This window comes from Mastomys coucha, unplaced genomic scaffold (assembly GCF_008632895.1).
Source record: "Mastomys coucha isolate ucsf_1 unplaced genomic scaffold, UCSF_Mcou_1 pScaffold14, whole genome shotgun sequence".
NCBI classification, from domain to species: Eukaryota; Metazoa; Chordata; class Mammalia; order Rodentia; family Muridae; genus Mastomys; species Mastomys coucha.
The window spans coordinates 123,348,789-123,369,440 of NW_022196896.1; the positions used below are offsets into that span (position 1 = coordinate 123,348,789).

Consider the following 20,652-nt stretch of genomic DNA (forward strand, 5'->3'; position numbering starts at 1 on the left):
TATACGTATGATCTGAGGGCTGACCATTTGGTACTGGATAATCGTTTATGAAGCTCACCCCTGGGGAAGGCTAATTCTTACTCTGTGCAGTCAGCAGTGGCCTCTCGTCCTTTGTTTCAGGCTATGCATTTTTCCTTGAGGTAGTGAGGATGAGCCCGGGCCTCACGCATGCTCTTCAGGCTGTTGTTAACTCTGCTGCTGTGCTGCCTCGGCTCTGATTAATTTACTCTGCTAAGGCTTAGCATGGTTTTACTAGAAGCTTGAAAAGTTCATTTTAGTTTTGCTCTTACAATGATACTATGTGGGTGGTATAACAGCATCTGACTTTTCTGGTGATTCTGCTTTGTGTTTAGAATGCAACCTGATTGAAGGAGAAGATCATGTAGAAGTGAATGGGGAAGTTTTCCAAAAGCCATTTGTGGAAAAGCCGGTCAGTGCAGAAGACCACAATGTTTACATTTATTATCCAACATCCGCTGGAGGTGGAAGCCAGAGACTTTTCAGGAAGGTAAGCCTTTGAAATCTTCCTGTGAATAGTCTTCATTCTTCGATACATTTTATTAAAACGTGTTAGAGGTTATTAGGCTCTTAATAAACTAGGTGAGATACTGAACTGTCTTTGTCTAGAGGAAACTGGTGAAACTGCAGTAATGCCGATACAATGTGTACTTTTCTGTCACTGTGATAAAACACCACAGCAAAAGCTACTTCTAGATGGAGGGAGGGAGAGAGGGAAGGCAGGAAGGAAGGAAGGAAGGAAAACTTTATTTGAACTATGTTTCAAGCAAACTTAGGGTTCCAGAGCCTTAAGAGTCTATTATGGTAGGAGAGGCCAAGCTTCAGGCATGGCTGCGGTCACAGAACAGAGCTGAGAGCTCATATCTCTAACAGCAAGCTTGCAGTAGAGCTCTGACTGGAATGGCCTGCCTGAGGCTTTCTCGTCTCAGAGCCCACCCCAGGGAGGCATGTCCTCCAGCCAGCCTACAACCCTTACACTACAAAGCAGCGACACCAATGGGCAGCAAGTGTTCAGTACCTGAGTCTGTGAGGAACATTTCCCACCCTGCTACCACAGAGAGTGGTGGCATCAAATTCCTGCCTTCAGAATACAAAGAAAGCTGCTGGATGTGTCTGCAGTCTCTCACTTGACAGAAACACAAGTTTCTGTCAGACTACAGATGGACTTAAAGATAAGTTTCTTTTTGTAGAAATTAAATGGAGAAATTTCCAGTTCACACAAAAGTAATATTGGTAATTTTCACATGTGTAAGTATATACTTAATTGGACCTATAATAAAATTAATGCAAATCAGATCTGAAATATAATGATTATTGCTTTTTGGAATAAAAAGGATTTTCTTTTAAATTGTGTAGTTGGGAAATAACCCTAATATAAAATGCATTAGCAGCAATGTATCAAGACCAAGATGCGCTCATAATAGTCACGGTTTTGTATGTTAAAGATAAGCAGAGAACTAGAAAATGGCTCAGTAGTTAAAGCATTTGCTCTTTCAAAGAACCCTAGTAGGTTTTATCTCAAAAGAAAAAAAAAAGGGAAGAAAAAGTTGAGAATGCATGTACTAATGTCATGAACATCATAGCTTAGTTGTATGGTGTACTGCAAGCAGAATATGTTTACTTTCACTTATAATTACTTGATTGGTAAAAAAACCCCTCCATCTGACTGCTGCTGTGCAGCATAAGAGCATGGTACTCAGAGGGAGCTCACAGGCGTGTGACGCCAGGCTAGGGGATTTGGCGCCTCCTCCTGGCCTCCACAGGTACTATATACATGTGGTACATTTACATACAAGCAGGCAAAACACCAGGACATGTAAAATAGAAATATATCTTAAAACAGAATATATTGCCTTTTAAATATCCATCATAGTGGCAAATATTAGAAAGTAAAAACACCACATCTAAGTAAGACTAGGAGATTCCAGCCAGCTAGGTCTTTTCTGAAATTCCGGCCAGCTAGGTCTTTTCTGTATTTTTCTGTGAGACTCAGATCACATAGTTTCTAGAAGATTTGGCAGTATCTGTCTAAGTACAGATATGAATAAACATGAATCTCCTAGCAGGTTCTTAGAAACAACCACAAATGTGGCCTGTTTCCGTCTTAAGAATGTTTAAAACAGTAGTATTGCATTATGGAAGAAACTTGGCAAACAACCTAGACATAGAACTATAAAGTGAAATGTTTATATAGTGGAAACTCTATAAACAGACTCAACTGTTTTGTGTGTGTGTGTGTGTGTGTGTGTGTGTGTGTGTGTGCATGTGTTACATATATTTGAGGGAGGCCAGAGGAGGGCATTAGGTTCCCGGAACTCACAGGTAATTGTTAGCTGCCTGACATGGGTGCTGGGAGCTTGTATCCTCTGGAAAAGCCGCCGGTCCTTTTAAGCACTGAGGATTCTTTTCAGTCTCCTAGAAACATCACTTTTTTTTCCTTATATTTTATGCTTTTTATGTTATGTTTAAATAACAACTATAGCAGAGAATATATACTGCCAAATTTAAGTACTGTTAAATTGTCATGAATTAAAGTTATTATTATATTATATAATTATATATATTAATATATAATATATTATATAATTAAGAATGTCTACAGTAGATAGTAAGTAAAGGTTACATCTTAGATGTATTATAAAAATGAGGATACCACCCTGATTTTGTTAACGAATATATCTTTTCCTCTGTAGATTGGCAGTAGAAGCAGTGTGTATTCCCCAGAGAGCAACGTTCGAAAAACAGGGTCATATATATATGAAGAGTTTATGCCTACAGATGGTACTGATGTTAAGGTAGGATGTGTTTAGGATTATGGGATGGTGGGATAAAGGATAGATGTTCCTGGACTGATACTCAGTCATGTCCTGACAAACACTGTGCTATCTTCAAACACTGTTAGTTTGGTATGGTAGTGTGTCCTGCAGTCTCAGTTCTCAGGTGTGAGGCAGGAGGATTGAGTTTGAGGCAACCCTTTGCTATATATCCAGTTTCAGGAATGGAAGGAAGGGAGGGAGGGAAGAAAAGTTACTCTAGGTTGCAAATACATTGGATAAATGAAACCTCGTGACCGTTGTAGCTTAGATGCATGTGCACTGCATGCAGGACGTGGTTGCCTCTCACTTGTAATTACCCGGCTGGCAAACGCTACATCTGACTGCTGCTGTCCAACTCCTGAGAGAAGATGATACTGTATTGTCACTGAGCCAGGAGAAGCAGAAAGAAGATGAAAAAAGGAGGATAATTTCAACTGGAAGTAACTCATTGAGGCATCACCTTCATCGGATTGAAAACTCAAGCGTTCAGCTATCATAAGACCATATAAACCATAGAGAGCATATCGTGCTAGTTTATATTTGAGATTACCATTTATTTTAGAGAAAGGTGACTGTTTAGCTTCTGCCTTTTTTCAGTGTTGTTACTATTGGTACTAGGGATAGGATGTAGGCCCTTATGTGAGGTAGGCAAGCATTCTACACTAAGTTCTCATTAGTCCAGAATTCTTGTTCTGTTTTTCATGGTAGGCATCACTGACAGTTGGAAGCCCAAGAGCAGTGTTCTTACATGCTTAGCAGTAAACTACCCGGTATTACAGTGATGGCCAATTTTAGTGAATGTTATAAAGGTCATGTTTTAAAAACATGATGATATTTAAATGCTAACTCAGAGGAAGTATCAGACTGAGCACCCTAGTAGCTGCCACTTTCCAGACAGTGGTTCACGTCAGTGATGTGTGGCTCTGGTAATGGTGATGTGGTATAGATAGAATACCTTTGCCCGTGCTAACTGATGAAGCTTGCCTTTTCCCAGCCAGCCTTTCTTGGTGAGGCTGCTCTTTCTAAACTTATCAATCTCATCTTGAACTTGCCTTTTAAAAATTGTTGGTAGATTCTCATTGGCCACAGGATGACATCCATGTTCATAAAACTGCCATACATGCACTTAATTCCAACAAATGCCATTCCATACAGTACATACTAGAGTTGAATTCCTTTCCTGTCCCAGAATGCCTTGTTGCTTCATTTCTCTGTTCTTTTTATTTATTACCTCTGTAGAATGCCTTTCCTTATTCTCCTACAGGAGGAATTTCACACCCGTTAAAAAGTCATGTAGACATTTCTTCTATGTCTAAGAATTGTATTTTTACAGTCTTAGTACATAATGCTCAGTTTTGTACTTTTGTACAGAGAATAAAGTCTTATTATGCTAAGTCATTATGTATCAACTTTTCTGGTATATTGAAAATCCAGGTATATAAAATAGAAAGGTATGTTTATTAATAGTCTGGCATTTGAACTATTTTAAATAGAATTTTTTCTTTGAATTTATTGTTTTCTGGTTATATGTACTATATATATTTAAATTTTACCAAAGGTTTATACCGTGGGTCCAGACTATGCACATGCTGAAGCGCGAAAATCTCCAGCTCTCGATGGCAAGGTCGAACGAGACAGCGAAGGGAAAGAAGTAAGATACCCCGTCATTCTCAATGCGCGGGAGAAGCTGATTGCATGGAAAGTCTGCCTTGCTTTTAAGGTAAGAAGCCATGCGAGTCATACCTGCAGACCCATGTACTCTAAGCTTTCCTTTAGGTGCGTGCAGACCCGTGGATTCTAAGCTTTCCTTCTATGCATGCGTGCAGACTTGTGTATTCTAAGCTTTCCTTCTGTGTGTGCAGACCCGTGTATTCTAAGCTTTCCTTTGGGTGCCTGCAGACCCATGTATTCTAAGCTTTCCTTTGGGTGCTAGACACTATTGGACTTAGGAAAGCTAAGGACATAGTTACTATATGCGAGCTCATATGTAAATATGCAGACAGTCCTGTGAGGCTAACATCACGTTCCTCATTTCCAGCATATTCTTTCTGTTTTATAGAAAAGTAATAAACCTTGTTCATTTATTCAAAACGTAAAGTTACAGATAATACCAGTACTTACATACATAGTAGTAGTGTGTAGAATGTTCTTTTTTTTTTTAAATTGGTGATAAGTACTTTTTACTTTCATGAAATAGATTAAAAAACCTATTTGAATAAAAATGATCCTTATTGTTTTATCCTTTGGCCTAATACATAGCAAAACTTGTTCCTGTGAACAATAGATTTAAAGAAACCTCCTTGCTTCTTGTGTTTGACTGTCCTCTCTCTATACTACGACTTTATCTAATTACTAGTAAATAGTAAATATTCAAGTGGATGTAATGCAGCCTGCATTTAATGAAGCTGCATCTTAACATAACATAAGCTAAGTATATTAATGGTTATTAATAAAAGAACTACTTCGTAATAATTTTGTGTAAAGAATAATAATCTGTGAAAAAGTTGTAATGCATTCTTATAAACTGTTTTATTGTACTTGGTAATATTATTCATGATAAGGGAATAATCATATGGAATGCACAATGTGTGTACAGTGCACTTAAGGTTATGGTTATTCATACCCTGCATTCCTCTTTTGATGCAAACATTGATATATATAATGTTCTTAAGAAATTAGGATACGGAATCATAGTAGTTCCAATGATGCCTTAAAATTTCTACCTTGTCTTAAATAGCAAACAGTTTGTGGCTTTGATTTGTTACGTGCCAATGGACAGTCCTATGTGTGTGATGTCAATGGCTTCAGTTTTGTGAAAAATTCCATGAAGTACTATGATGACTGTGCAAAAATTCTTGGGTAAGCATTTACCACTGTACTTTCCTCCTGTGTGCACATGTTAGCCATGGGAGCTTTTTGATCTCTCTAGGGCAATGTTCCATATTGATAAGATACCCTTAAACTGTGCCAGATTCTAAGTGCAGGCTGCATTGTGCTTTAGGTTATAGGGACAGCTTAATTAATAACATATTACTAAGAATTTCACATCAGGGATTTTGCTGTAACATAGGATTATTAGATACAATATTCCTCCAATTTTTTCTATGTAATTGTATTTGAAGTGTTTTATTAACCTACTTAATGTTATAAAATAAACATTTATAATAAGATACTTGAGTCATAGAGAAAAATTTGAAATTTAGGATTGTTTTCCCTGACTTTTCTATGTGTGGGTTATTTGCTGTTCTAATAAGATAATCAAACAAGTGGAAAAGAAAATATTATGTGTAGAAATACCGTTTTTTATATATCATTTGACTTTGAGAATTAATAAAGCAAGACTTTATTATTCCTTTTGAGAAAAGTAATATATGGCATAACCATATATGGCATAAGCATATATGACAAAGTTGCATAAGGTCGTTAGTCAGCTGTTGTACTGAGTTTCAAAGGCACAAGCTTTTCAATAGAGAGGAATCAAAGGTACGGATGTCTTATTTTAGCATGAATACATGCTAAGACAGAAGAAAAGTAAAATAATATGTATGAGAGAATGAGATGAGGAAAGAGAGAAGAGAAGTGGGAACAAGGAGAGGAGGAGGAGAGAGGAAAAGAGGGCGAGTGAGTTTGTGTGCACTGGGCAGAGGTGGATGTGTCTCCGAGGGTGTTCATGTGTGTGCAGTAAGCTTGTGGTGCAAGCCCGACCTGATGCGTCATTCTTAGATACAACGCACTTGTTCCTGAGATAGGGTCTCCAGCACTAGGATTCCAAAAATATACACAACCATGCGTGCCTTTTTTTTTTTTTAAACTCAGCATTGTATGGTTAAAACTCAGGTTTTCATATTTGCAAGGTAAGCACTTTACCAACTAAGAAGTCTCTCAGCCCTCAAATCAATTATTTAAACATCTTTCAGTGTTCTTCCTATTAATCAAATATAGTAATGGCTTATTAGAAATGGCCGTATTTAGAATAAGTTTGTCAGAGATCGAGGTCAGTGAAGGAGTCCTCTGCACCCTCCTCTGGCTTCTGGGCCCAGTCCCTCACACAGACAAAGACAGATAGCATAGTAGGTGTTTAACAGACACACAATACAAAGAGCATCTTACTGGAAATGTGATTAAAGCAACATGTTTTATTTTCAAATTGGGTAAATTAATCACAAATATATGGCATTTTGTTAATTGTTCAATTTAGAGATATCTACGTTTTAATGATCAGGTAAATGATCAGGATCCATTTGATCATAATGTAATTATAACATAGTCAGATTAATATAACCATTTGATAGTTTGACTTACATTCTTTTTTTGTTTTTTGTTTGTTTGTTTGTTTGAGACAGGATTTCTCTGTGTAGCTCTGGCTGTCCTGGAACTCACTCTGTAGACCAGGCTGGCCTCAAACTCAGAAATCCGCCTGTCTCTGCCTCCCAAATGCCGGGATTAAAGGCATGTGCCACCACTGCCCAGCCTTTGACTTACATTCTTAATGGTTCTCTATCATAGCATAATTAAATACCTACATCTGTCTTTGGATTAACTAATTTTTAATAATCCTTTTGGTCTTAAAGCAATATCGTAATGCGGGAGCTTGCGCCACAGTTTCATATCCCCTGGTCAATACCATTAGAAGCTGAAGATATTCCGATTGTACCAACTACCTCTGGAACTATGTAAGTTTCAATTATTGAGTTTTTATTCAGAAATTCCTTAGGCTTTCCACATTAGTCTGTCTTATTATGGTAAAAAAAATTATTTCTGAATGACTATTATTTACTACATGTATTTTCATATGATTCAGTTTGAAGATGAAGGAATGGATGTGTTTTTACAAGGGTATACTAAAGCTCAGACTATTACATTAAGATCCAGAACCATGCTTGAGCAAGTATAGAACCATGAGTGGATGGGATGCCCTTGGGAGCATTACACAGGTTGTAGCATCAGGCAGCTTTGTCTCTGTCTAGGCATATCTTAGGTAAGTAAAGCAGAACAATATTGCCAGAGGGTTTGACAGCATTCGGCTAGGGAAATCACTCACGTTAGTGACTGAGTGCTTCATGTAAGTGTCACACACTTACAGAAAAAAATTACCATGTTTCAGTATTCTGGAAAACCCTAATTGGGAGGAAAATGTACTTAGGTAGGTAGGTAGTAGATACTTAAGAATAATTTTGGGGCAGCATTTTCAAATTAATTCAGCATAGACTATTTTTGGACTGTTAATGTCTTTCAGGGATGTGTTCAGTGGTTTGCACTTTGAAAATTGAAATGAGGGGGCTGGAGAGATGACTCAGCAGTTAAGAGCACTGACTGCTCTTCCAAAGGTCCTGAGTTCAATTCCCAGCAACCACATGGTGGCTCACAATCATCTGTAATAGGATCTGGTGCCCTCTTCTGGTATATCTGAAGAAAGTGACAGTGTACTCACATATATAAAATAAATAAATAAATCTTTTAAAAAAAAAATTAGAATGATAGATCTCCACTCTAACATACTGCAAAACACATTTTAAGTTGAATTATAATAATTTTTTCTTAGATGACAAGATATAAGCATAGAGATCATAATGTAATCCATCATGTAGCAGTTGAGTTTTGCTTTGATTTAATGGAGTCTGTGCTGATAATTCTTCAGGGCAGATGTTTAATGAATAATGAAACTCTGGCTTCCTAATCTGATATAGGATTTGGTCTTCCAAAATTAAGTCAAAAGAAACCTTTGATGTTAGGGAATTGAGACCAGAGGTTACTTATTTATTTATTTATTTATTTATTTATTTATTTATTTATTGTCACTTCAGGATGGAACTTCGGTGTGTCATAGCTGTGATACGACATGGGGATCGAACACCGAAACAGAAAATGAAAATGGAAGTGAGGCATCAAAAGTGAGTGTGAGGCAAATGCTCTCCTTGTGTGGGGTTTGAGACTTCTGCCAGCCTCAGCTCTTCTGAGTGATGGATCGCAGTAGTTTTACTTTCTATTGTTTTAATCGTGAAAATATTTGAACCACTGAATGTGTACAAACTCATTAAAGTACTGGGTGTGTTAGTGTCTAAAATATATTGTGGGTGTTATCTATAACTGTCAGTCTATCTGCCCTTCATTCATCATCATAAATAGATATAGTCCACTTACTCTTAGTTTCTTGGTGTTTTACATGGTTCTGTGAGAAACAACATCTCAGCATTCCAGAAGCAAATCTGTAGAAAGAAAGGTTCTATTATTTCTGTTCAGTGTTTGATATGGAAACCTGAGCCATTAAGTATGTACCGACACCCGATGATGCATTGACTACAGATGGGATGCTGCTTATGTTGTACACAGATTTTGAAAGTACTCTAGTGGGTGTTGGTTTGATGTGGTTCAGGCCTGCATTGAGTGATACCAGGAAAAGAGGAGCAGATGCTAAGTGGAGCGGGCACCACGACACACGTGTACTTGTGTTTCAGAGGTGGAAGCAGGAAGATCGCCTGAGCCAAGGAGATAGATGCCTACTGGGAAATGTGTAACAAGATTCCTTGTCAGGGAGCCAAGGTGGAGAAAACCCAAGGTTGAGTTAAAAGAGGAAACGCCATCCTTATATATATGCATAGGCTTTATCCCATATCTCTTATTTTATTTGGCTGACTATTTGGTGAGGGCTTTTGTTTGCTGTTTTCATCTTTTTAAGAAAGTCTTACTGTTGCCCAGGCTGACCTTGAACTCACGATCCTCCTGGTTCAGCTTTCTGAATGCCATGATTATAGGTGTGGACAACATGCCCAGCTTCATAGCGATAATACTAGTTATTGCAAATGACTAACTGTCTTCTATCCTTTTACAAGGTTTTTTGATCTGTTTGAAAAGTGTGATGGATATAAATCAGGGAAGTTAAAGCTCAAGAAGCCAAAACAATTGCAGGCAAGTTTTTGTTGTTGTTGGGGTTTTTGTTGTTTATTTGTTTTTTTTTTAAATGTATGTTGAGTTTAATTTTTTTATGGTGAAACTATATAAAAATTTAAACTTTTTATATTAACTTACATAGGAAGTCCTAGATATTGCACGGCAGCTTCTTATGGAGCTGGGGCAAAATAATGACTCTGAAATCGAAGAAAACAAGTCAAAACTTGAACAACTGAAGACCGTGTTAGAGATGTGAGTACCTCTTTGCCTCTCTTTTTTACGATACAATTCTTCTGCTGGACTATGTGACAAAATATATAATACTGAATTATTGGTTTAGTTTCAACTATCAATTTCAGTGAGGAGAAAGAACTCAGCCCTGTACTTGGACCGTCATGAATACTTAGAATGATGATCCCACAGCTAACTGAGGTTGAGATTCAACCCTGCTTAGCTAAACAATTTTGACATGTTCATGCAAAAATTGATACCCATCAGGATTTCTGTTTTGAGGTTTACATGGGGTTTTCATGGGTAACCACTTCTGTTCTTAAAGCCTGTAATGATACTTAAATTGTACTTTGCCTTAAGACTTTTTCCTTTTATTTTTAAGGATTTCCTATGTACATACAATAAGTGTTATCATAGCTGTTTCTCATTTCCCCTCCACCAAAACAACTTCCTCCTAGCTGTGTGATACTTTGTGAAAGCCAAGTAGTGCCGGCTCTGTGTGCATGGGTTTGGGGTATCCACAGGAGACTGTGAGACCTAGCCATGATCGTATTCTGCAGGAAGAATGATTTCTCTGTCCCCAGAAGCCATCATCTCGCAATAGCTCCAGCGATGGTGGGGCCTGCAGAATATACACACGCGCACACACAAGTACACACTCATTTACTTACACACCAGAATTTAATCTGGCTTCATCTTGTACTGGTATCCATGGCTTTTGGGAGTTGATGAATGCAGGCAGCAAGCCCTGCTCAGAGGACAACTTCTCCCAGCACTTATGCCTGTGCTCCAGCCCACATGTATATCTGTGTCTACCTGCACAGTGTGTTTTCAGAATTGTCTAACTCTATCAAACAGTTAATAAATGGTGAGCTACTATTACTGACTTATTTTTGCTAAGTTATTTTTGAAGAACCCACCAAGGCAGTAGAAGAAAACTAGTTTTTATCTGTATATCTTAGTTTTTCTTGAGGAATTCAGTCAATACCTCATTAATATTTTACGAACTAATTGGCATTTTATTTTTCAGGTATGGTCATTTTTCGGGAATAAACCGTAAGGTCCAATTGACCTATCTCCCTCATGGTTGTCCAAAAACGTCCAGTGAGGAGGAAGGTATATCGTTTTTAATCCCCATTGCAATTATGTGTCTGGAGTAACTTATACTATAATAGCAACTTGGATCATTTTCTGTTCAGTAGGCTTTGGGATTGGTGTGCTGCTTAAAAAAAAAAAAAACGACAACTAAAATTAGTATTTTGTTAACTATGCTGCTATGCTTTTAATAAAGAGACTTTTTGTTTACTTTTGAGATTATGATTTAGTTACATTTTCTCCCCTCCCTCCAAATCCTCCAAAATAAATACCCCTCTCTACTCTCCTTCAAATTCATCCTCCAAAATACCCCTCTCTACTCTCCTTCAAATTCATGGCCCCTTTTCTCACTAAATATACTGTCCGGTACATATAATGTTACTTACGTGCATGTTTTCAGGGCTGACCACTTGGCGCTGGACAACCAGTTGGTGTGCTCTTCCTTGGAGGGCGCCCTCCCCATCCCCAGCTCTGCTTAGTTGCCCGTAGTGCTTTGAGGCCTTCTGGGCTCTCTCGTGTCCAGCTTGCGGTGTCTTCATGTCAGCACTGTTCAGCTTAGATTTGGACAGTCATGTTAATGAGACTTTGTAGGTGTGGCTTCTGTAGTTACTAGGATACACAGCTCCACCGCAGACTTCCCTGGCCTCTAGCTCTGACAGTCTCTCTGCCTCCTCTTCTACTGTGTTCTCTTAGGTGTAGGAGTGTTTTGAGAACTTATTTTGGGAACTGGGCTCCACAACTATGCGTTTTGGTTGGTGTGGTTTTCTGTAGTGGCCGCCATCTTCCGAAAAGAAGAGATTACTTGATTGTGGGTGAGGACTGCACTTAATCTGTGGGTATAAGGACAAATGTTTGTAGATTGTTGCTGGGGTTTATGCTTGTTCATAAATTAGTGGTTGCAGTGGAGTCATTACCCATGGTGTCATCAGCACAGAATACTTAGCTGTGTTTCTAGTACTAGGCATGTTATCCCTCAGGTTGAGCAGGCCTTAGGTACAATTAGAGGGCTGTTGGTTACCACCAAGGTATGCATGCTACTACTGCACCCTTAGGGTTATTGTGGCCGTAACTGCGTCCTTAGGGTTATTGCCACCCACTGATGTGGTCGCCGGTGTCATGCCTGGTTGGACTGTTGGTGGCCTCACTCTCTGGACGCTTGCATGACCTTTTTGTATCATGAAAGCTAGTTCCTAAGGATGGGTCTTTCAGGTCAGGTCCAGCCTAGTAGTCTCTAGGCCCTGCATGTAAAGGTCATGCTGTCTTAGCGGTAACCCGTCCTTGGAGAGGTAAGCACAGGCGACAACAATAGACTCCATGTTTTGGGAATCTGACAGACAGTCTTGGCCAACTGATCAAAAGAGGGCTTCTCATATCTGATACTGAGACTTTCCTTAGGTGGTCTTTGGCTCTTGGAGGGAGCAACCATCAGTCCAGATGAGAAAAGTTCCGTAAAGATATATGTTTCTTTATATGCATTTTACCTGGAGTTACGTGCATGATAGCTTTTGGGGAGAGATGGTATGTGTGAATAGTTAGTGGGATGACTGGCAGTTCAGATACCCTGTGATATAATTGCCCACCTCCCTAATTAAGGAGCCCCATTTCCCATCAGGTCTCTTGTATCCTGCTGTTCCCTTACTGTCCTCTAACCTTGTCGTGTATCAACCGCCCTTCCCTCCCCATGAGGCCTACCATCTCACATTTGCCTACAAGTAATCTGAGAAAAATAGGGTTTGGGTTTTTCTTTTCAATTTTAAGTAAAAAATGAATTTTCTTATTTTTTAAACTCCCCAGGACTAATTTAAAGCCAGTATTTACCTAGATAAGTTTGGTCTCCTAGTAGCATAAAGTCCAGAAAGATAACCAGGCAGGTTTGGAGCAGATCTTTCATACATGGTATTAATAATAGAGGCTGTGCCCTTTATCCATAAAGCTCTAGACTCTATTTATACAACTTTGAATTTTTAGTATAGAACGTGTGTGTGTGTGTGTGTGTGTGTGTGTGTGTGTGTGTTAGAGGTAGGACTCATCTGTATCTTACATGTCTCTTGAAGACAACTATTCCATATTTGAAATGATTTTGTACATGGGAAAAGTTTCCTTGAGAGGAATTTGAATTTGCTGCATCAGGTTAGTTTTTCAAAGTTGCTAACGCCGTGTGACTTTCAGGTGTCTGGGTCAGGTATGCTCTCCACCCACTGGTTTCTCTTGCCGTCATACTGGCGTACTGGCGCGTCATACTGGCGTACTGGCGCGTCATACTGGCGTACTGGCGCGTCATACTGGCGTACTGGCGCGTCATACTGGCATTACTGGCGCAGTGCTTTTTTCCGAGCTGCCTTTTTCAACTCACAAGTAATCAAGAGTTCAGGAGTGAGCCCGTGCAGGGTTAGCGTCTCAGTCTGCTGGAAGACATATGAATAGACACGCCTTTAAAAGGAGTTCGCAGTGCATATGGAGAACTTGAGCACTTGTCTAATTCCGCTTTCTAGAGGCAAGACTGGGCATCATGTCACTTCATTATACCAGCCTGTGTGGAAGCCTTGACTGTCTTAAATATAAATACCAGTGTGAATATGGTTCACTTTACATGTTTGACATTTCCAGTCATCTCTCCATGATCAAGAACAATAGGAGTTTATTTATTTCTTATATCAGTGCTTGTAATCAAAAATGTCCTGAGAGAGATGTAATAATAAAAATGAGGGTTCAGGCTAAAGAGCTAGTCTTTAGGTTAAAGATTAATCCTGAGACCTGTTTAGACACTGGTTTAAATGTTATTATGCATGATAACATTTATCATTCACATCTGTCTTAGATAACCGAAGAGAGGAGCCGTCCTTACTCTTGGTTTTAAAATGGGGAGGAGAGCTGACCCCTGCAGGCAGGGTTCAGGCTGAAGAGCTGGGAAGAGCTTTTAGGTGTATGTACCCTGGAGGTCAAGGTAAGCGCTGTCGTTTGATTACATTGCACGCTTTTTACCTTGTGATATTCTTAAGCATTTGTAGAAGCACCACAAAACAGAAATATAGCTTAAGTGATGTGAGGATTTGTTTTCAGGAGATTATGCAGGATTTCCTGGTTGTGGTTTACTCCGACTGCATAGCACCTACAGACATGACCTCAAAATATATGCCTCTGATGAAGGGCGGGTCCAGATGACGGCAGCTGCTTTCGCAAAGGTACGAGCCACTTCATCATTGCTATAAATCCCAAATCAAGCCATGGCTGACAAAGATGAAGTGCAGTATTAGTAAAGTTGGCCTATGATGAGTAGCTTATGTAAAATAACATTTAGCGTCTTGGAAAACTACTGTGATGTGTGATGGCCCGTGACTTTGCATGTGTGTAAAACTCTTATCTCTTATCTCTGTACCTAGGGTCTCTTGGCTTTAGAAGGAGAGCTTACCCCCATTCTTGTTCAGATGGTGAAAAGTGCAAATATGAACGGCCTTTTGGATAGTGACAGTGACTCTTTGAGTAGCTGTCAGCAGCGTGTGAAAACGAGGCTTCATGAAATACTTCAAAAAGACAGAGATTTTACAGCCGAAGACTACGAGAAGGTAGGCCTCCGCGCTTCTTCCCTTAGCTTGTGCCTGTCAAGGTCAGCTAGACTCTTGGTATTCCCACTTGTACACAGGTCATTGATAATCTCTGCTTTGTAGTAGTCTATTTGAAGGACTGGCATACTTTTTGCATAAAGAATCACACAATAAATATTTTATGTTTTGTGAGCCTGTCGAGGCTACTTTCCCTGTTGCTGTGATAAAATACCCCAACAGAAATAAGGAAGAAAGGCTTTAACTTGGTTCCAGCCCCTTGTGTCAGAAATGACACAGCAGTAGGAGCCTGAGGCAGCTGGGCACATTACTGTCACAGTCAAGAAGCAGGCAAGAATGAATGTTTATCTATCTGCAACTCTTCTCCCGTTTATATAGCCCAAAATAGTAATGCTCACTTCTACAGTGGGTTGTCTTACCTGGGTTATCTCAGCTAGGATAATTGCCTATAGACGTACTCAGAAACACATCAGCATGAGGGATTATAGGTCTCATCAAGTTGACAGTGACTATGGTCTCTGTAGCTCTGCACGCTCTCTCTGTCCCTCTCTCTCTCTCTCTCTCTCTCTTTCTCATATGTGTGTCTGTGCGTGCACGCACATGTGTGGTTTTGGTTTGAGGCTCTTCCCTTTGGCGTCGTTTCTTTGTGGCTTGGTTGGTTGGTACCCTTTGCACAACGTTAAAAGCACTCATACTTTCATAGGCTTACATCACCAACCCTACTTGGCCTGCCGAAGTTACTTTGCTGGACCATATTTTATTTTATGAAGATCCTGTAGTTTATGATGCGTTCAACTGGTTGCAATGTAGGGCTGTTAAGATTATTGCAGCCATGACATCCTTGCATACCTCCTGGTTCCTAGGAGACCTTGTTTGTCTTAGATGTATTCTAAGAGTGAAGATGCAAGCCAGGGTGTCCTCATATTCAGTATCACTGGGTGAAGTCTGACTCTTTTCCAATGTGTGGGCCAGTTGAAACTCAGTCTGAAAGCTGCCATTGCTTCATACATTCTCCACCCGGGCGAGACTCAGGTTATCCAATGCCCGTTTTGGAACATAAGCCTGCAATAATACTTTTTCATTTCTTTGAAGTTTACTGCTCAGATGTCCTTTGTCATGACTTCTTAAATATCTTGTCCTTTTTTTTCCTGCTTGGTGCCTGTTTTTTTCTTATTCGGTGACAAAAGTTCTCTCTGTGTTATTTATGTTCCTGATACAGATAAAATCTTATCAATCTTGATACAAAAGTTGATTTTTTTGTATGCTGTGAGATTAATATGTGACAATCTATTTTTCCCTTTAATGATATGTACATTGAGCACTGTCTGAAGCATCTCTTCCCACTCTCCTGGGACACTGTATTCCCATTCTATTTAATGTCATGAAAATGCTTTGCGCCTAGAATAATGACAACTTTTTTTTAATTACTTTTTTATATGGTATTAATTTGAGCTTACAGTTGATATGGTTTGGAGTTTGGCATCTGTAATCATAGATTCATCAGCCTTTCTGTCTTCATTTCCTTGTCAGTAATACGCTAGTCTGAAGAAAAAAAAAGAATTAGCAAGGAAATCCTTCCCTATTTGGGAGAAGGATTGTATACAGCTACTTCATTTTGGTTCTAAATACTGTGGAGTTATTACTAATAAGGACTACTAAAGAATGAATACTATTAAATAATGAGTGCTACCAAATCCTGTGGGAACCTCTTGTGTGAACTTTGTAATGAACAGAACTAAGAAAATTCAGCACTTGTCTGTAGGGGCTGCGTCTCTGCTGTTCTGTTCTTACAGAAGTTGTTCCGACTCCATCCCAGTTCTTTGTGGTGGGTGTAGAATCTGAGGAGTTCTCATTTACAGCATGGCACCTTCTCCTCTCCCGAGCAGCTTCTCTGTCATTGATCTACGTCATGAGCCCTCCGAGTCATTATTACATGTCTGTTTCTCTGAACTTGATTGCCTTCTTAGTGTTATTCTTAACCACATCGTTAGGCTCTTGACCTTGTCCTGCAGTTTTACTGGGCTTATCAGGTTTACCATTCTTTTCAGCCTCTGTAGGGTGGCTTGATTTTTTTCTTTCCCTTTTTTTTTTTTTTTTTTTTTTTTGAGGATTTACTTTCTTGCTCCAGCTTGCCTTTCACTTGCGAATCCCCTCCTTCAGCTGGCAGAGTAGCTGCGCTTGCTGTCATAAGTCCTTAGCATACATGGCTTCGGGGATGGTGTCGTGGGCTTTACTGCTTTCGGAATAATGCAGTCTACAAGAAGGGTAACGTTCCCTCTTTTGGAATTCAGGCTTTGCTTTTTCTCTCACCTGATTGCTCTAGCTAAGCAAGTGTGCTAGAACTGTGCTGACCATGGTAAAGGGGTGGTTATCTCTCTTCTACTTCATATAAAAACTGAGCTTTCCCCTGATCAGTGTGATGTTGGCTGAATTACTCTGACACAACCTTTCATATGTTAAAAATAAGTGCCTCCAGTACCAAAACAGAGATTTTATTGTTAAGGGCTATATAGTTTTATTATTTCCTTTGGGGGGATTATCTTATAATTACATCATTTTCCCGTCTGCTTCTTTTCCCCTAACCCCTCACATGTCCCTCCGTGGATGGTCTTTCTTCTTCTACAGGGAGAGTTACTGAGGTTAGTGTACTATGGTGTTTATTTTTTTACATACATTGACCCATCATCACATTCAAAGGCTAAATCTCACCTGATAAATGGTATATAATTTTTTGATGTTCTGCTGTGCTCAGCTTGCCAGCATTTTCCATTTATTTATGACAACACAGAACTGTATTTCCCTCTTCCCTGGGCTGCCTCCCTTTTGTCATGCCTTCTTCCCTGTCTGCTCCTGATCTCAGGTAAATGCTGATCTTGTGGGATGAATTTGCAATGTTTCCTTCCTTTTCATTTTTTGTGGGATAGTTGCAGATAAGTTGGTGTTAATTTTTAAGTCTAGATAGAATCGAGCGGTGACAGTTTCTAATGTTGATTGTGTCTTAGTTGGGAGAATTTTGTTCCGGTATGAATCTTTATTTTTTTTTTACAACCAAAAATGACACTTTAATGGATTTGATAAGGTTTTCACATTTGGTTTGCATTAACCATACAAACTCCTCATTTGAGATCTGTCCTCTCTTTTCTGTAAGAAAAACTTTAATGATGTGATCAAGCATCAGGAGTCTCTAGTACAGTGTTCTTTTTATCTCTTATGGAATGGCACATACAGCGAGTCCCACTAGCCCAGCATATGTGTTCTGTATACCCGCATGACTGTTGCAGAGGTATCGTGCACAGCCCTAGTCTGTGATGACCGCACACAGATTTTCAGTTGTGTCTACCACATCTGTGGTCAGATCATTCTGGTATTGTCTTAGATTAGCTTCACAAATACATCTTTCTTGGCCAGCCAGTAGATTAATTATGGTCTGTAGCTTGTTGCTTATCTTGGTTCAATCTGATGCACCCTTTCTGTTTTGAATCCTACATACAAGCTATTTACCATATTTTACCTTTGTGAAACCCAGACTTCATTTTGAACCTGATGCTCTCAATTCAGTGTCATTAGATTTCTTTTCAGCATTTCTGTACAATCAACAAACTTCCCTAATACAAACAAATGAAACCATCTTTTCTTTTAACATCAGGTTCTTGTTCTTGATCCCTGGCCATTTTGGCTTTGTTTTATAATTCTTTGTGACCTTGATGTCTCTTAGATCCTTTAAAGAATAAAAATTGTCTTTCTCCATGGAGTTTTACTTACCTCCAGCAGTTACATTGGTCCCAAATACCGAGTTCACTATAACTGAAAGTACAATTCCTCTTTGCATTTTGTTGTATTTGTAGAAACCTACTTCATCTTGCTACATATCTTGTCTATGTAAGTTTTAAAATTTTAATGTATAGTCAGAACCATTAAAGGCCCTTTTTGAATTGGAAAAACTCATTAACAAAGTATAATAGATAGTGGCTAAGTTTGAGTTCTACAACCTGCCTTCCTGTGATTGAGTCATCTTTCTTCAAAGGCTAGGTACTTCACCTTCTTTATTTAGGTGATCTAATTGTGGTTTGTTTGGTTTTTTTAAAGATTTATTTTATTTTATTTATTTTATGTGTATGAGTACACTGTAGCTGTACAGATGGCTGTGAGCCATCATGTGTGTGGCTGCTGGGAATTGAACTCTGGCCCTGCTCGCTCTGGCGTAACTTGCTGTAGCTGTCTTCAGAAGCACCAGAAGAGGGCATCAGATCTCATTACAGGTGGTTGTAAGCCACCATGTGGTTCCTAGGATCCGAACTCAGGACCTTCGGAAGAGCAATCAGTGCTCTTACCCACTGAGCCATCTCGCCAGCCCTCTCGCCAGCCCTGTAGTTCATTTTTAATGTTGTTTTAACATGAATGCCTGAGACTTTCACATCCCTGTTGATGGTATTACTATATATTAAATACCTTAATGCACAGAATATAATTATTTCCCCAGCTATGGGAAATTTTGTGTTTGTTCTCTTAGATAATGGGGCATAGCCTGATATAAAACACTTATCTTGTTCATTTGTAGCTTACTCCATCTGGAAGCATTTCTGTTGTCAAATCAATGCATTTAATTAAAAACCCAGTGAAAACCTGTGACAAAGTGTATTCCTTGATTCAAAGTTTGACTTCCCAAATCAGACATCGGATGGAAGATCCCAAATCAGCTGGTAAAGATTTTTTTCCTAGCAATTAAAACAGAAGTTACTGGCATTTTCGCTAAACATGTTAAAGTATATGAGTCTTATGATACCTCTGCTTTGAAATATAAGTAGTATGAGCTAGGTATTTATCCAGCAAGAAGTAATAGCTAGGTTATGATCATTTATCTATGAATGTAAGAAAAAGACAGTAGCATCTTGATTATTGAGTTTGTAGCGTTTCCAGATAATTAAGCAGGAGAGAGGCAGCACATACAGAGTCAGAAGAGCCTGGCTCCGGGCTTAGTTTGAAATCAGTGGTTGACATCTTAGGTTTCTTGCTGATAAAAATGAGTCATTTGAACTCTTTGATATCTAACAGTTATTTTCTGCAAGAGATACAGTCTGCTCCTTCTGTTTAGTTACAGGAATTTAGGAAAGTAAAGTATTTAAATTTTAGCATAGAAAGCATATTAATTGAGAGTTTTGCTATACTTTTGGTGTTTTTCTTTTCATTATCAAAATCTGTAATATATGGAAAGGGTCTCATAAATATCAGACTTCTAATCTAAGTACTTATGCTAAGTACATATTCAAGCCTAAAACCATCTAGCTCCTTAGATCTTTACCTTTTTTAAAGTTATTTTACTTACAGGGAGTCAGTTATGGAGTCACATGGCTGTAATCACTGCAATAGAAGCTGAGGCAGAAAAATAGGGATTTCCAGGCCAGGGAGAACTACAATAGAATACAAGGAAATTTTCAGATGTATTCCTAATCAGATCGTTAGGTTGAATATACTAACAAATGTATATTGTTTTAGATATTCAGCTTTACCATAGTGAGACCCTGGAACTTATGCTGCGTAGATGGTCCAAGTTGGAGAAGGACTTTAAGACAAAGAATGGAAGATATGATATTAGTAAGATCCCTGACATATATGACTGCATCAAATATGACGTTCAGCATAACGGTTCCTTGAAGTTAGAAGATACAATGGAACTATATAGGCTTTCAAAGGCATTAGCAGATATTGTAATCCCTCAGGTAAGTTACCCTTTGGCGTGCACAGTACACTCTGCACTGTGTATACTGCAGTATATTCTTATGCAGCTGAAGACACTTTTCATCATATTCTAGTAGCTTAGCTTATATTAGTTTATGGCGTTGGTATTGTTAACCGTGGATTGTGACATGGGATTCCTCAGATAGAACTTGCCATTGAGAGTCCTAGTGGCGATCTTGTGGAGAATGTCTCAGGACAGCTCTAAGCCCATTTGGTGTCTTAATTGGTTCTCTCTGTAGCAGAAAGCTGAGGATTATTTTACTTAATTTCAACAAAAGGACAGCAACTGAACAGAAATGTAGCTATCT

At 39.0% G+C, this 20,652-nt stretch overlaps 1 protein-coding gene across 11 annotated transcripts in view; it reads left to right on the forward strand.

The window, feature by feature from the left end:
• Positions 1-20,652, forward strand: part of Ppip5k2 (diphosphoinositol pentakisphosphate kinase 2) — a 71,158-nt gene that overhangs the window by 14,453 nt on the left and 36,053 nt on the right. For 8 of the 11 annotated variants that reach the window (XM_031368554.1, XM_031368557.1, XM_031368555.1 and 5 more), the window contains exons 6-19: positions 354-508; positions 2,712-2,813; positions 4,393-4,554; positions 5,572-5,693; positions 7,406-7,507; positions 8,639-8,725; positions 9,665-9,740; positions 9,865-9,974; positions 10,984-11,069; positions 13,867-13,992; positions 14,109-14,230; positions 14,429-14,611; positions 19,167-19,308; positions 20,102-20,325. In XM_031368554.1, the coding sequence (XP_031224414.1) occupies positions 354-508; positions 2,712-2,813; positions 4,393-4,554; positions 5,572-5,693; positions 7,406-7,507; positions 8,639-8,725; positions 9,665-9,740; positions 9,865-9,974; positions 10,984-11,069; positions 13,867-13,992; positions 14,109-14,230; positions 14,429-14,611; positions 19,167-19,308; positions 20,102-20,325 (1,799 nt within the window). The remainder of the gene's footprint in view (positions 1-353; positions 509-2,711; positions 2,814-4,392; positions 4,555-5,571; positions 5,694-7,405; positions 7,508-8,638; positions 8,726-9,664; positions 9,741-9,864; positions 9,975-10,983; positions 11,070-13,866; positions 13,993-14,108; positions 14,231-14,428; positions 14,612-19,166; positions 19,309-20,101; positions 20,326-20,652) is intronic. The other 3 variants (XM_031368556.1, XM_031368562.1, XM_031368565.1) reach the window with 1 other exon arrangement.